Here is a 16,627-nt window from a genome sequence, read left to right as displayed (position 1 = left end):
TACTATGTAAAAAAAGTCTAACATAATTAAAATTCCCATTTATATAAAAATTATAATATACAATGTCAGTTTATGATTCATGCATATACAATATAAATTGTGTATGAATATATGTTATATACCCAATTGATATTTTCCATCTATGATATTTATAAAAACTGTTAAGTGTGCCTTCTTCTGGTGGTAGTAACTATAAGTGGTATTTACTTTTGCCATTAGACTTTTTGGAACTATCTTAATGTTTTATAGTTGAATTATATTTTACTTTTAAAACAAGGGAAAAAGGGATGTCAGGTAGCTCAGCGGTCGAGCACCTGCCTTCAGCTCAGGGCGTGATACTGGGCCTCGGGATCGAGTCCCGCAAGGCTCCCCACAAGGAGCCTGATTCTCCCTCTGCCTCTCTCTCTCTCTCTCTGTCTCTCATGAATAAATAAATAAAATCTTTAAAAAATAAAATAAGGAAAAAATTGCAACTAAATGATGTGTATTATTAAATAAAAGAAGAAAAGGAAAACCAAACTATAAAACCAAACCAAATCATGTAAGCCCTCAGGTGCAGAAGGGAAAGCCAATGCAAGACATAAAGATTTCCCAAATTTATCCAGTTACATGTGAAAGCATCATGGTTACTGAAATGGAAAATAAAAATTTCAAACTCTACCATTTCAAAAACGAAACATGTTTACTTTTCTGCCCATAGATTACTTTTAGTAGTTAGTCTTTTCTCTTTCTCTCCTCCTTCCTTCTTTCCTTCTTTCACTCAAATCGAGGTATCATTGACACATAACATTAAATCAGTGTCACCTGTACAACATAACGATTCAATATTTGTATATATTGAGAAATGATCACCACAGTAACTCTAGTTTACATGTGTCACCAAATATACTTACCAAAATTTTTTTCTTGTTTTTCTTTTTTTTATTATTTTTAGTTTTTTTTTTTTTAAGTTTTTTTTTTTGTTGTTGTTGTTTGTTTTTTAGTTTTTTTCTTGTGGTGAGAACTTTTAAGACCTACTCTCTTTGCAACTGGCAACCCTGCGGTAGAGCACTGTGAAAGACCGTGGTCCCCGTGCTATACGTTACATCCACAGGACTCATTTATTTCCTAACTGGAAGTGTGTGCCTTTTGATAATGGTCAGTTTTCTTTAACTGCAGGTGATAAAAACCCAACCCAAAAAGGTTTAGGCTCTAAGGAATACCTAGGAGCTCACAGAATCTGAAGGAAGGTTGAAGAATCAAGCTGCAGGACAGGTAGGAGAGAGCTGGATCTCAGGAAAGGACAGAAGGAAGCGCTAAAAGGCCTTTTGGAGTCTCTGCTTTGTGCAGCTGGTTTTATCTTCCACCACCTTCCAAGCTGAGTGACGCGGCCACCTACAAGTGTGAAGGCCTTACTCCCTAGCTTCTCTATGTGACAGAGCCTGACCCTCTTCTGCTCCAGATGAGACAGTCTCATGGAAATATCCACACTGACCCAATCGACTCCGTATGAGAGACAAGGTTCAGCAAGATTGTGCTAGAGTCAACTTGACGTCTGTGGTCATTGTGGCCAGATGGTCAGCTTCCAGAAGGAACGCTGTCCCTAAAAGACAAGTGATCACGTTGGGCGGACAGATGGCAGGACTGGCCACTCTTACAGTATATGATTTCATATAGAACCTTTATCACACTTCAGTTTTTCTAACACATTAATGTGACAGATCAGAAAAACTACATCTAAGCTGTAAAACCATCTTTTGAGGAGCCGAGGAGAGATTCCTTACAGACTGTTTAGCAAACTACAAAGAACCATCACAGTGTCTCATGCATATCTGTTTAGAGGATCGCATCCCTTGAACGTCAATAAATTACAAAATTGTTAACGTCTAAATCTTCTCTAAAATATTGCAGATACACTTTCGGAATAGGATCATTGCAAACCATCGGAGTCATATAAATCACAAACTGGACATAGCAAAGTGTCTTGGAAAGGGAGATTCATTAAAAAAAATATATCTTTTAAATGTTAGTCCAAGACATAACGGCTGGCTTCATTTTGATGGAAAACCAGCCACTTACCGGGTGGGTGTGTCTGGGTGAACAGACTTGTAGACACGTGCCCGCACAGCCCTGGCATATATACCTCCGCAGTTAACAGAGGTTATGTTTGGGAGTGAGATTGTGAATGGACAGATTTATTGTTGCTTGTTCCTTATGTCTCAGTTGTCTCCAATGAGTATTTGTTCCATACACCACCAAAAAATTAAAGATGATTTCCATTTTATTACAGATGACGAGCTTCTTCTAAAGCGTTTAGAAGGAGTACAGGTATTAATCACACGTGACATCGCAACTGTGCTCCAAAAATAAATGCGTATCCAATAATTTTTCGTATTCAATGGCACTGTTAGGAGCACTTGAGCACTCTGATAAATCTTTTAGTGACAGAAATAGTTACTCTAATCTGTACCTCTCTGAAGTGTGGGTTTTTGCATGGCAGATTCTCTTGCAGAGGGTTAGGTCTGTATTATTTCCATTACAAATGAATCCCAGGAAGATTCATGGCTTGCCCTGTAAGATGCATTACGATCCGGGGGCAATTTTACCTATAAAAAGCTGGGCATTAAGGGATAGATATAAGCGAGCATTAAGTGTGGTTCCTGCTATGTACGTGCTCTCTAAAATGCAGAGCAGCCTGGTGGGTAGCAAAAAGAGGTCAGGAATGAAGACAACATTTCTATCTCCTGCTCACACACTTGCAACCTCACACAATGATCACATTTCTTTGACAGAGTCATCCATTCTCTTAAGAATCGTAGGTTGGGAATATAAATATATATATATATATATATATATATTTTTTTTTTTTTTTTTTTTTTAACTTCTATTAAATTGTGTAAGGGAATGCAGTTGATTTTTAGGTTGCTCAGTTTGTATTCAAACAGCTCATCTGCTGCCGACCTTGAATTATTATATCAAATAGTCGTTCAGGCCGTAGGAAATAGAAAGGAAGCAAGCCACCGCACTTTTCCCCATCCATACACAGAGGTGTACTCCCCGGGGATGGCACTAGTTTAGTTAGTTTAAAGAAGTGATTGGCCTCGTTTAGAACTTCAGGAAACACTTCCTGACAGCTCCGAGAACTGCACTGAGAAATGACACCCCCTTTATCCGTCTGGTGGAGAACGCTTGATAAAAACCTCCCTCTCATCCTTCAGGAATAAATCTGCAACTCCAGAAAATCAATAACATATCAGTGTTTTCAACTGCCTTCACGTGGATCCTGTTGTGTCTGACTCAGTTCAGAGGGGAGAGTTCTCAATCACATCCATCTCCCACCACAGCAGTGCAACCTGCAGTAAGTAGATCATTCCTGCCCGAACCAGGAAGCGTGTGTGACGTTATCGTCTCCTGACTGAGAAAACAAAACAAAACAAAACAAAAAAAAACCCACCAAGTGACACTGTTGGCCAAAGACAGCAGCTGCTGACAACAAAGAGAGATCATGTCAAAGGAAAAGCAATGATAATAAACTCTGAAGCTCTCTAAACGTGCGGTAGATGAGGGGCAGCAAGTCACCATCAAGCAGTCCTATTATCTCTGTGACCATTAGTCACCTTCGGTGAGAAGCACAGGGCCCACTAACAGGGCTTTTCTTTTAAGGTGAAATTGTTCAATACTTTCAAGAAACATTAGGAGAGATTCAAGGCAGCACTGCCATGCTCCACGGTTTGCCGTACCTTAGGCTAAAGTCAGGGAAGACAGAGGTTTGGTAGACATATTAATTTTTTCAAAATTTATTCATTTTGCTGCAAAAAATCGAATAGGTGACCATGCTCTGGCAAGGACCCACACCTCAACACTCTTATCATTAAGTCAGCCAACGTAGGAGATTGGTTGGCCTTCATCACCAACACATTAGCGATGACTTTCCATAAGCTCTGTGGAAGAATGAAGAATTGGGGCCTCCGGTGAAGAGTCCTGGAATCCTGTAAGTTTCCAATCCTGTACAAGGCTTCAGGAAAAGAAGGAAGACCCAAAAGTACAAAAATCTAGAGCTACGTTGAAACCAAACTAGGAGCAGTTATAAAGAAACTAATGTCGCGAATACAGTCAACACTCGGGGGAAGACGCAAGGGAAGAGCCAAGTGGGGAAGAGCCAAGCTGAGCTGTGCTGCTCTAACATCTCCTGGAAGCCCGTCTTGCCGGTGGGTTTTTCTTAAAAGAAATAAATTGACTAGTCCTCCAAGTAACGATGACATCACAACTCAATCATCTTCTGCTTATTGCTTTCCACGATAGAATCTCAACCTCTTGTATTAGAGCTCTCTTAAAAACGGAGTACTTTCTACATGATTAAATGTGACACCCAGTGAACCCCAAGAAAAGCCTTCTCCGCATCTTTACACAGAGAGATAAGCCGCATTGTGCAGGTTTATCTTACCGTAAAGCTTTTGGCCCAAAGTACATAAGGAGCTCCTTCCCCAAAGTCTGTACACCGCAGTAAACGCAGCCATTCAACAGTCTCGAGAAATTCTGGCTGGAATCTTTATTATCATTCAGTGCAGCAGCCTAGGAGAAAACACACACATACACACGTAAACACGCAAACTCTAAACAAAATTATAATTTCATTCTTAAATGTATTTCTATTTCTTCGTGCCCAGGTGCATCCCAGTGAGAAGAATACTCCCCAGCAAGTCAAGTAATGTAATCAGCTGTTTACATACATTTTGTCAAATTACTGTGTAGTCATTTCAAGAGAGAGGCCAAAAAAATTAAGTGGAAAAGGAAGTAATTGGCTCACAATCAAAATGAGTTTCTTCCAGGACCATATAGCTGTGCACATATGAAAAGAAAGCAGAGAAAAATGATGTGGAGCTTTTAAAATTAAAAAAAAGTAGCATGGTCTTCTGTTTCCAGAAGCACAGCCAAGGTCCCTGAAAGAGCATTCAGACCGAAACAGCTAAAAAAAAAAAAAAAAAAAAAAAAAAAAGTGGATAGAACATGAAAACAAAGTGTTTATAACTGTAACGAAGAACTCAAAAGCCAGGAAGGAACACTACGAGATGGAAATCCAGGTAAACGGGGGAGAGCACCCCAAAGATAAGCAGGTCTCTGAAGCAGGCTTATGTCAGAAAGGAAAGAAGAGTGTCAGTGCTCACGGTCTTGGGGGGTGTAAGGGCATCAGTGGTGAAGACCAGGCTCCCCGGCGTTCCAGCGTCTAATGCAAGACCTGCTCTTCTCTCCCTCATCAGCCATGATGTCAGGAATAAAGGAAGAAGAAACCCACGACTTCTTCCTCCCCTCACTGTGCAAAACCAAACAATACACTGTGAGGATCACAATATGTGCACTGAGCACTGTAAAGATCAAGGACCTTGATGGGCCCTTCTGTGGGCCGGGGAAAGGAATGAGAGTGGGTTTAGATCCTGCTAAGGCTCCTTTGCTCCACGGACAGCAGGTGAACCAGTGACCTTTGTAACATCATTTTTCATTCTTGAGAAATGTTTCCAAACATTATTAAATTTGCAATCAAAATATAGTAAAAACAAAACAAAACAAAAAAAAAAACCACAATACCACCATTAATGCCTAGCTGGTCTCTAAGATACGATAGGCATCTATAATTACATTTACACATTAACTCTTAGTCTAATATCCTCACCTACTTCTAACCTTTCTTTTCTTATTCTGGACTCAACCTAAGCATTCTCAGAAGATCCAGAATAAAATCTCGCCTGCAGAGGGGGGTAAGGTAGTGATGATGGGGGTCACAGGGAGATAATTATAAGACAGCTTCCGACAGAGTCTGGGAGCACATCCCAACCCCCCACACACACTTATGGTGGAATGACATTGCTAGGGATGCTCAAAACTTCTGGTTTACAGACACCTGTCATTCTAAATACGCAAGGTGATATGTCCACTCTATTCTCCCGTTTCCTAAATTGGCCCTTGATTAAAAAGACACGTTATAGTATTTAGTTCAAAGGAACAGAGGGAAATAAGAGATCTAAAAAAAAACAAAAACAAAAACAAAAAAACAAAACAAAAAAAAAACAAAAGATTGAAAACGCGAGGGACTGGATTTTGCACCTCCAACATTCATACGTTGAAGCTCTGACCTCCAAGGCGACTGTGTCTGAAAATAGGGCCTTTATGAGGTAAGGAGGCTTAATGAGGTCCTGGGAGGGGCCCTGATCCCGCAGGAGCAGACCCCGTGGAGAGCTCGCCCTGCGGCCTGCGAGCTCTGGGCAGGCCTCACTCGGCCAGGGAGTGGGGTCTGCAAGCCAGGAAGCCACAGGGGCCTCGACCTTGAGCTTGGGCTTCTGGCCTCCAGAACCCTGGGGAAAGACATCTCTGTATGCTCCAGGCCACGGCGTTTGTCACCGCAGCCCCAGCCGACCCTTCTTCCCCCAAGTCCACGGATGGTCCTCACGACCACAGCCGCTGCGACAATCTGCGACAATCTGCCAACTGCTCGAAGTTCAGGGGAACCGGCTCTCAACCCTTCCTCCCATAATGGGAAGTGGGAGTCAGTCGTGAGCTTAGGGTGACCAACGAACCAAGGCACGGGAGGACTTACAAGAGGCTGCCTTCCAGTTCTTTTTATTTTTTTGAAAGATTTCATTTATTTACTTGAGAGAGAGGGGTAAGAGAGAGAGAGGGAGGGAGAGAGAGAGAGAGGGCGCGCAAGCAAGGGAGCCCCCCACCCTGAGATGGTGACCTGAGCCCAAGGCACAGCTTCTCCAACAGGGCCGCCTGGGGCCCCGCGGCCTTGCAGGTGTGCCCATGCCACCAAAAGAGCCCGTGACAGGTCCCAGCAGAAGGCACAATGCACACACGTGTCACCATGTGCCCAGAAGGGTGGGCCCGGATCCCACCTCCGTGTGGGTTGAACCCGGGGCCCCTCAGCCACCGTCAGGTGCGGCCCCGGCAGGCCCGAGGGCCCAGGGACGCAGAGGCACACTTGCCACGTAACCTTGCCACGTAAATCCACCCGGAGCCCAGTGTAGACTACACGGCAGGTTTCCAGGACAACCAATTAGTAGCTGAAGTGTTCTGAGACAGCAGCTGGCCTCCGAGACACGGAGATGCGCTGGGCGCAGCCTCCACCTCACGCGGGGGGCGGTTCACAGACTCTGGGATTTTGGACTGAAGGTCCCAGTGACATTTCAAAGACCCCCCTTCCTGAGTGCAGGGTCTTCTCCAGCACCCCCGGCTCAGCAGCCTTGGCCTCTCCCCACATGGCCTCCTGGCAGGCGGCTTCGGCCGGGCCCACCTCTCTCTCTGGGTCTCTCATGATGAGTAAATCAAATATTAAAAAATAAACAAATAACTAGAGCTCGACCTCTGTCCTGCCCGTTGGGAAGGCACACGCACACTCGCGCCCACCTCCACCTCGTGGCTGTCCCGGGGGGGCCGTTGGGCCCGAACACCTGCTGTCTGGAGATAAAGCCGTCACAGTCCATGGCCTGGGTGGGCGATCACTCCCCGCCAGACTTCCCATAGCTCCCTGTACACCCCCAGGGGGCCAGTGGTGCTCAGGTGTCACCCCGGGGCGGGGGGGCATGTCCCTCCACCTTGGCACACGAGAGGCTGGGACGTGGAAGGGAGAGGGAGGCCCCCGGAGGCCCGGGCCTGCGTTCAGGGCCCACTGGTGGGGACCGTCCACCTGCTGGGTACGTTGCCCTTTGTCCGCAGCCTGGAACCAGGCTCCAGTTTCTCCCGGTGGCCCTCAGCGGCCTCAGACCCGGCCACACTCCTGGGAGGCTGGCCGTCCACGGCCTGACCCCTGGGGCCGGTGACCCCCGGCTGGCCAGGGCCAGGGACCTCGCCTCTCCCTTCCCGCGCCCCATGGGGCTGCTCCCCACGCAGGCCTCCTGACCCCTGTAAGTCGCACCTCCCCGTGTGTCATCACGGCCCCTGGCAGAGGCAGACCAGGCATCCCTGAAGCAGACAGGTTGGCACAACACCCGCTAAGCAGTAAACGCGCCCCAGCTGCCTCACGGGGAGTCGGCTCACACTGCAAAACTGGCAGCTTTGGCAAGAACTTACAGGACTTGGGGCGACAGTCCCAGCCAGCGGCCCCCACGGTTCAGGCACTCGCCCGGCTGCGTCTGTGGCCTGACACCCTCTGATGACAAACGTGGGCAGGGACACCTGTGAAGCCGTCCGTCACCATTCAAAGTGCACCATTTGTGACTATTAACTGGATTGGTTCTTTTTTTTTTTTTTTTTTTTTTTTTTTTTTTTCGGATTGGTTCATTTTGAAAAAAGTTTACTCACTTTCCCCTGTGGGTCAGGCCTTGTTCTAATGCCGGGGATGCGTCAGTGAGAACAAAAAATTAACAACTAAAAATAACTAGAAACCTCCTGCCTGGGACACTTGGGTGGCTCAGCGGTTGAGCATCTGCCTTCAGCCCAGGGTGTGATCCTGGGGCCCTGGGATCGAGTCCCACATCGGGCTCCCTGCATGGAGCCTGCTTCTCCCTCTGCCTGTGTCTCTGCCTCTCTCTGTGAGTCTCTCATGAATAAATAAAAGATGTTTAAAAATCTTCAAACAAAAACCTCCTGCCTTCACAGAGCTCATCGTCTTCCAGGCAGCGGGGAGTAAGCAATAAATATACCAACAGGGTCTTAAAACATTTGGAGAAGACATCAAGATGAGAAAGACAGATCAAGACGGGGGGGGGGGGGGGGTAGCAGGTATAATTCTGCGTGAAGCAGCCCTAGCTCAGGAAGAAACTGGCACCTGAGCAGGTGTCTAAGGGGGTTCGGGTGGGCCATGATCCAGGTGGAGGAATGGTGAGGCGACACGCTGACACAGCAGGCACACCGCGCCGGCCGGGGAGAGAGCAGGGGCAGGTGTGGACATAGCAGTCCTGCCACGGGTGGGGGGTGTCACACCAAGTGGCCCCCAGGGGCCACTCTGTGGACTGGCTGCTTCTCTGACATGGAGGAAGAAGCAGCCTAATATGATCTACATCACTTCCTCTTATTTTCTTTTTTTTAAGATTTTATTTATTTATTCATGAGAGACACAGAGAGAGAGGTAGAGACACAGGCAGAGGGAGGAGCAGGCCACGCAGGGAGCCTGATGCAGGACTGGATCCCAGGATCGCTGGGCCCCCCGGGCTGCCCTGATCTACATCACTTCCTAAAATGCTCTCCCTGCCTGGGTAGGATTCCAGCTCCGGGGTTCCTGGCACGAGCAGGCAAAGAACCACCACCCAGGCGAGAGGGGAGGAGAGCTGGGCCAGCTCGTAGTGGCAGAGGGGTGAGAGGGGGCCAGGCTGTCGGATGGATTTCGAGGTGAAGCCCAGAGGATCCGCTGGCACATCTATATGGGAGATCTTGGGGCTGAGCCCCTGGAAAGACAGTGCCAGCAGCAGCGATGAAGATCTGGGTAGAACAAGGTGGTAGAGAAAGGTCAGGCGAGGCTCCAGGTAAGTTAAGGGGGGGACGTCTCACAGGCAGCTGGGTATGAGTCTGGGGGTCGGCAAAGAGGTCCAGGCTGCAGAATTTTTTTTTTTTTTTTATTTATGATAGTCACAGAGAGAGACAGAGAGGCAGAGACACAGGCAGAGGGAGAAGCAGGCTCCATGCACCGGGAGCCTGATGTGGGATTCGATCCCGGGTCTCCAGGATCGCGCCCTGGGCCAAAGGCAGGCGCCAAACCGCTGCGCCACCCAGGGATCCCCCAGGCTGCAGAATTTACCTAGTCGTCGGCATTCAAAAGGCCTCCAAAGCTTTGAGGTCGGATCAAGAAGAGAAGAGGCCCAGGAAGGGAGGGCCAGGGCACTCCTGTGTCATGGTGGGGGGATGGGAGGACACGCGATCCGTCAGGGGAAGGGGGGGCAGCACAGGAGAGAAGGCAGCCACGGGGGGGTAGGAAGCCCAAGCAAGGGGGGCTGCTGTCCCCCAGCCAAAGAAGGGAGGCTGCAAGCACGGCCGTGTCCAGCACCGCCGACGCACCAAGTAAGGGGAAGGCCAGCACCCGACGGCTGGGTTTAGCAACGCGGAGGTGATGAGTCGCCAGGGCTCAGAAGAGAGGAAAACCATCGTGCAGGAGGGGGACCCCTAGTAAGACGAGTCAATCTTGCCAGATTCTGACCCGATTCTGAATCATCATCCACAGGTGGAGGCCAACGGCTTCACACACATGGTGTCCCTTGTTCCATCCTACACACATCCATGAGAAGCTGCCGTTAAACTCCCCTATTGAGGTCCACACCGGGGACCCTTCATACTCCCATCCACCTCATGCTCTGTTGACAGTGTTGATCTTATTAAAAGGAAGTACCCATTTGTATTTGTCTACGCAATCTTGGGCTTCTTAGGATCATCATTTTCCCTGATTTTTTTTTTTAATTTTATTTTATTCTGTGCCTTCTAAAAACCCAGATTATTTTCTGAGAAGCTTTCTACTCCAGAAGGCCTACTGCTCACTGTTCGGGGACGAGACTGCCCCATTATCTAAACATCGGGATTTAATTCAGCGGTAATACATCATTGGGTTTTGTTGCGATTTCCCTCTCGGGGAATATCCCACAATGTGCTAACGGGGTCTGTCAGGACCCCCACTGTGGGAAACCTGGCTCCGCAGGCAGCTGATGGACAGCACAGCTGAAGCATCCTTTATAACAAGGCTAAGCAGTAGGTTAAAAAAAAAAAAAAGTTTTCATATCCAGGATTAATTCCTCAAGGCATCAGAGGCTGTCCTGGTGCAGACATCTGTATGCTCCCCAAATTATTGTCAACTCTCAGAGATTTTAGGAAGTCTAAGAGGTCCGGCCATGGGAAATTTGGCTATTTTGCAAAACGGGAGTGTCAGTGGATGGCCCTCCAAAACTGTATAGGCACCAGACCACTTAACTTAAAAGACAAAGGGGAGCACATGCCCTTGTAAATAAATTCTGTTGCGCACTGGAGGATGAATCCCAGAATATAAAGGTCGATATACTTAAAATGCATGAGACCATTAAATCTCTTTGCACAGCTGTCAATGAAAAGTAAAATACGTCGTCCTGGCTGAGAGGGCCTCAAAGAGAACCCCACACCAAATCCTGGAAGGTGTAATCTATGTCTTCTTTTACTGCTTTACCCTCTTCTCCATGATTAAAAATAACACACAATATGACATCCAGAAAGAAAAAAAGGAAATGTTGAAAAAGTCATGAAACTTACAGTTCTACAAATACTGAAAAAAAAAAAAAAAAAAAGAAAAAAAAAAGATGTTTATGGCCTGATGACGGTGCACATTACAACCCAGATGTCAGCAGAAGGGCAAGTGGAGGAAGGCTCGCAGGTAGGGAGGCGGTCGCTGTGGAAACGGACTCGGCAACTGTCAAGTGACTTCCTTGCAGCAGACACTGCTCCAGCTACAGATGCTGCGTGACCTTGGCTTGAATACATTTCAGAATTAGTTTTTTAATACTTGATGAGGTGTTTGGGAATTAAAATGAAATGTTAGCATAACCTCTTCCTTGCTCACATATATAGATCGCCTTCCGCTCTGGCACTAGAGTTTCCCCACCTGGGGGGCAGAATAATCTGAGGCTTTCTACCTACCAAACCCAGCAACCACTCTCAGGTCCTTACCACCCCGAGCAAGTATTTAACTGTGACCTGGGTTTCTCCTCTGATTGCCTCGAAGCTCCTCGGGGATGGCGATGATGGTGTTTAACTAATATTCTTGAGAGCTTCACGCAATACCTGGAGTTAAGTAAACATGCGTGGGATTAATCAGATCCCTCTTCCTTCCCCTCCGAAGGTTATATGCAGCTTTAAAATACAGGCTCACTCACAGCAGAACGTATAGACGTGTCCCATCACCACGTTGTACACCTACAACTAATGTGACCCTGTGTATCAACTATACTTCAAGGATTAAAAAAAAAAAAATCCAGGCTCACCGTCTCCCCACCTGCCATTTTAGTCCTTGCTTAACCTTTCCCAAGGTTTCTAGGCAAAAACTTCTACTCCGCCATCTGCTTCATCTCCTTTGAAAATTATTAACACTCCAGTCTCTTGTCCTCTTTTTTTAAGATTTATTTATTTGAGAGAGAGAGAATGCAAGTGCACACCCATAGCAGGGAGAGGGGCAGAAGGAGAGAGAATCCTAAGCAGACTCTGGGAGCCCAACGTGGAGCCTGATGTGGGGTTTGACCTCATGACCCTCAAGACCGTGACCTGAGCTGAAATCAGGAGTCAAGATGCTCAACTGACGGAGCCACCTGGGTGCCCCCCAGTCTCTTGTTTTCTAATTATCTGCAGTGGGGTAAGGTTTACATATTAGAGGACCATATTCTCATGAGGACCAAAAGCTAGATGGGACTAAAATACTCTATTTACCAGAATGTCCCATAAAGCAAGCTTTGTCAGAAAGTTTAGGAATTCCGTTGATGAATTCTTCACCGGGAGGGATTTAGGAGGGGACTGATGTGTTTCCAGCAAGCAGTGCTAGCGTGCCCTGGTTTCTGTTTGAGATGTTTACTCAGCACTGAAACGGTTGCTTTAAAACCTCGATTCTAAACGCTTCATTTGGGTTTTGAGGGTAATGATACACGAAGATCTTTTAATCCAGTTGTCTATCATGTGGGCACTAGACCCAAGTTACCTGATTCCCGGCACACTATCATTTATAAAATAATCAGCTTTGGGGATGATCCCTGGGTGGCTCAGCGGTTTAGAGCCTGCCTTCGGCTCAGGGCGTGATCCTGGAGACCTGGGATCGAGTCCCACATCGGGCTCCCTGCATGGGGCCTGCTTCTCCCTCTGCCTGTGTCTCTGCCTCTCTCTCTCCCTCTCTGTGTCTCTCTCATGGATAAATAAATAGAATCTTTAAAAATCATCATCATCATCATCTTTGGATAATACACTCGGAACACAATAAAAATCTCAATACTGACTGACCATCTCAAGCACCTGCATATATTTTTAAGTTGCTGGGGGTTTTTTTGGTTTTTTTATTTAATTTCATTTTAGGAGGAAATTCTGGTATACTAGTGATGATTTGCTCCCCTTTTTTTGAGAGCTATTGTGTGCGAACTGGCCAAGGCTTTTGCAATAAACCTAAGATCTGCAAGATATTCACTTGTCCTTCTGCAGAATCTGGGGTTATCACCTCTTTGTGTAAGCTCCAGCTGCCCAGACAAATTCAAGAATTAATTTCCACAAGCCTATTAGCTCTGCTATAACTATACACAAATGCCCAACGTATGCTTGACTTTCTCACACTGACCCTTATAATCCTGTTACTGTGTTATTTGAACATTTCATCCTTTTTTCCCCCTGAAATAGAGACGAAAATCTCCCATGCCACAATTTTAAGTATGATTGAGAAGGGTTCACCTTTCCATTTTCAAGTGGCTTAATAATATGAAATTGTCAAAACAACATATATCTTCAGAGACAGCACATGATTTATTGAGCTGATTACCATTTATCCTGTCTATCCATGGCTGAACAGGAAGATGAACTTTTCAGAACAGAGCAAGACTTTTCCATAGATAAATGTTTCAGCCCTAGTGCAACTATTTATTTTCCCCACAGAGAAGAGAAAATACCATATTTACTTTCATAGTCTCTCCTTTTTTTTTTTTTTCTCACCACATGCCTTTTTCTCCCCTAATACAACAACACTTTTCTTAATCAGAGGTCACTCACCTACCAATTTAAACCATCAAAGAACCTAATTTTAAAATGGTCTTTAAGCACCAGAAGAGAGGTCTTTAGGTTCATACATCAAAACATATACTACAGTTTTTTTTTTTAAGAGCAGAGCCTTCAAGCATTTACCCAGAGGCTAAATGCTTTGTCTGTAATTTGAGGGCACCAAATGATCGCAAACCCTTCATTAGGGAACAGAACGTTCCTCCAATATATGGGTCTGGCAAGAAAGCCCTGATCTGAGAGAAAAAGGAGCAAACAATTAGCAGGACGTTTACTTTGCTAGACACTAGGCTAAGAGTTTCACGCATCCTCTAATGGAATCCTGACCAAATAAGCAAAGATGTGAGTGTAGGCATCTCTCCAGGAGGAAGTAACAAAAGAGCTAGAATTCAAAATCAAGATGGTCAGATGTTCTTTTCCCTGTATCAAACCAAATACTTCACTGTTAGATTAAAAGCTACAGTGGCCATGAAGATCCCCTCCCTTAGTCTCCTCATCTGTAAGATCGTTACCCTTTGTTCCAGAATTCCATGTAATGCTGAATGCTGATAATAATGATCCTCAGTCATTAAGGTAAAACCATTACCAGTATCCATCTAAACAGGTAAGGAATTATATAATGCATGTTTTTCATCACCGTATCTCTCCTGCCAGGTAAGTATCATACTGCATGTTCTAGAAAAAACTTAAAACCCCTTTGGATTGAAAGGAATAAGCTTCCTCCAGCTAGAAAATGAATCTCTGGGGATTAGCTCATCCCTTCATACAATGGCACTGAAATGAGCTATGATTTCTTTTTTTTCCCCACTAGGAACAAGAGGAAGGAAGGAGGAAATCTTACTTTGTGGCTTCATTATTTTCTTGTGGCAGGAATTTCCACAGAACATACATAATAAAATACACATACTCACAACGAAAGATTCCGGACTGATTTTAGTTTTAAATCCTCAATCATTTTGGACTATTCAAAACCTTTGTTCTCCATCCATTTAAAATGTTCATCGAATGCCTACCCATTCATGACACTGTGGCGGACATAAAAAGATGAATAAGAGTAGCTATCATACCGAATACATGCATCAAATCTTAAGGAGTGACAGAATGGCCAGGGGATTGTATTTCCAATGAAAGGAATGCTTATAAATAAACTCTGTTTTATATCTAGTTTGGTGAAGGGAGATTGAAAACATATGCAGATTACACACCGATTTCACTAAAATATTGTATCCACCCAACAATTAAAATCGGAGGATTGACTCTTCACAGCTCATCAACCAGAGATGTTCATTGATATTCCGATATTGTTTCTTACCATAAGGCTCCACAAGCTCCAGCAGAGTTTTATGCAATGTGCTTACACAGTTGCATAATTTTATGCTGACAGGACAGTGGATCAAAATTCAGAGAAATAATATAATGCATACACCACTAGCAGATGCTGGGATCTGGTATGGCTAGGCTCTCTTCTTCAAAACAAGGATCAGTTGTCACAAGGAGACACACACTGAAGAGTGTTCTCTATGAACTCCAAACTGAGGCCAAAAGGAGGGAACGCTCTGTGGCACACTAACTGGTTCATGATGGGAGTAGCTACATAGGTCGGGGGTGCTTGGGGTTCGGTTTTCAGTATGTTGATTCTCTGAGTTATTTTAAACGCCCAGTTAATAATATTTCTTTAACTCTCTTTTGTATTTTTTCATGTTCAGTGCAAGTATGCAGTTGCTGACTTATTTTTAAACTCCACCCTGTGAAAACTAGTGAGTTCAAGCCGATAGCAAAAACATTTAAACAGCTTTGACTCCCTGCCATACGTCTGGGAAATGCGGAATCATCTGTTACAGTCATCACCATGCCGGAGATCGGTGACAATCTACGTTTTGATTATATTTGCTATGGATCCACCAACCCTCTAAAATGCAAGAGACCCCTTCTGTTTATAAAGATGATTATTATTTGATCAAAGGCCCAGTGAGTGAAACCATGGCAAAATATTCACAACTTCCCCAATAACCACAAAGAGACTATTATTAAATACATATTGATTTTCAAATCCAGTTTCCATAAAACCAGATTCCTGATCCCAATCAGACGTATTCCAGTTTTGTTTTTTTTTTTTTAATTTTTATTTATTTGTGATAGTCACAGAGAGAGAGAGAGAATGAGGCAGAGACACAGGCAGAGGGAGAAGCAGGCTCCATGCACCGGGAGCCCGACGTGGGATTTGATCCCGGGTCTCCAGGATCGCGCCCTGGGCCAAAGGCAGGCGCCAAACCGCTGCGCCACCCAGGGATCCCCGTATTCCAGTTTTTAATACTCCTTTACGTCAAGGTATTAAACATAACAGCTTTCAGGGCAGGCCTTTTTATTTAAGGGGTATAGCTATTTAGTATCGCTGCTGAGAGATGTTAACAATTGCCCAACAGTTAGCAAGCATTCCCCTCATGTTACCAGGTTGCACTCTTGTGCAATCTAAACATAGGACTGGAAGTCCTTGGAAGAGAATTACCTGTGCAGGGAAATTGATAATTGAACAAAACTAAAAACGATGGGTGGATACAACCAAAAACTCAAGGTCTCACTTCCCTAGTTAATAATCACTACTACCTATTAAGCAATATGGTGTTTCGGCCTCTGAATTAGCCACTTTCCCACTGAATCTTTTATAACTGAGAAAAGCTACGTTTAAGAGAATAGACTTTGGATTCCAAAAGAGGGAAGCCCCCCTCTCTCCCTTCACTCCTGCTTCAACCCCATACAATCATGTGATCTTGGGGGGCTTAATTAAACTCCCTCTGAACCTCCCATTCCTCAACTGTAGAATCAGAGGGTTATTATTTCTCCTGACTGCATGAAATGTAAACCTCCTTCAAAGGCACTTTGTGCCTTGCCACTAGAGATACTCACAGCAAACCTAAAGGAAACGTTCCTGCGATTTGGGCCTAAATACTTGTATGGTGATATCTATTTA

General features: G+C 45.2%; 1 protein-coding gene across 20 annotated transcripts in view; it reads right to left on the bottom strand.

Moving 5' to 3' along the window:
• NEIL3 (nei like DNA glycosylase 3) overlaps nt 1-16,627 on the bottom strand; it is an 89,239-nt gene that overhangs the window by 34,205 nt on the left and 38,407 nt on the right. For 17 of the 20 annotated variants that reach the window (XR_012007430.1, XR_012007431.1, XM_072775876.1 and 14 more), the window contains one exon: nt 4,424-4,551. Coding sequence is in view for 18 of the 20 variants with exons in the window: in XM_072775865.1 (XP_072631966.1) it covers nt 4,424-4,551 (128 nt within the window). In the remaining 2 variants the exon portion in view is untranslated. Of the gene's footprint in view, nt 1-4,423; nt 4,552-5,144; nt 5,291-16,627 lie in introns of all 20 variants that reach the window. The other 3 variants (XM_072775862.1, XM_072775863.1, XM_072775864.1) reach the window with 1 other exon arrangement.

This window comes from Canis lupus, chromosome 15 (genome assembly GCF_048164855.1).
Source record: "Canis lupus baileyi chromosome 15, mCanLup2.hap1, whole genome shotgun sequence".
Lineage (NCBI taxonomy): Eukaryota > Metazoa > Chordata > Mammalia > Carnivora > Canidae > Canis > Canis lupus.
This window is presented reverse-complemented; position numbering and strand designations above follow the sequence as displayed.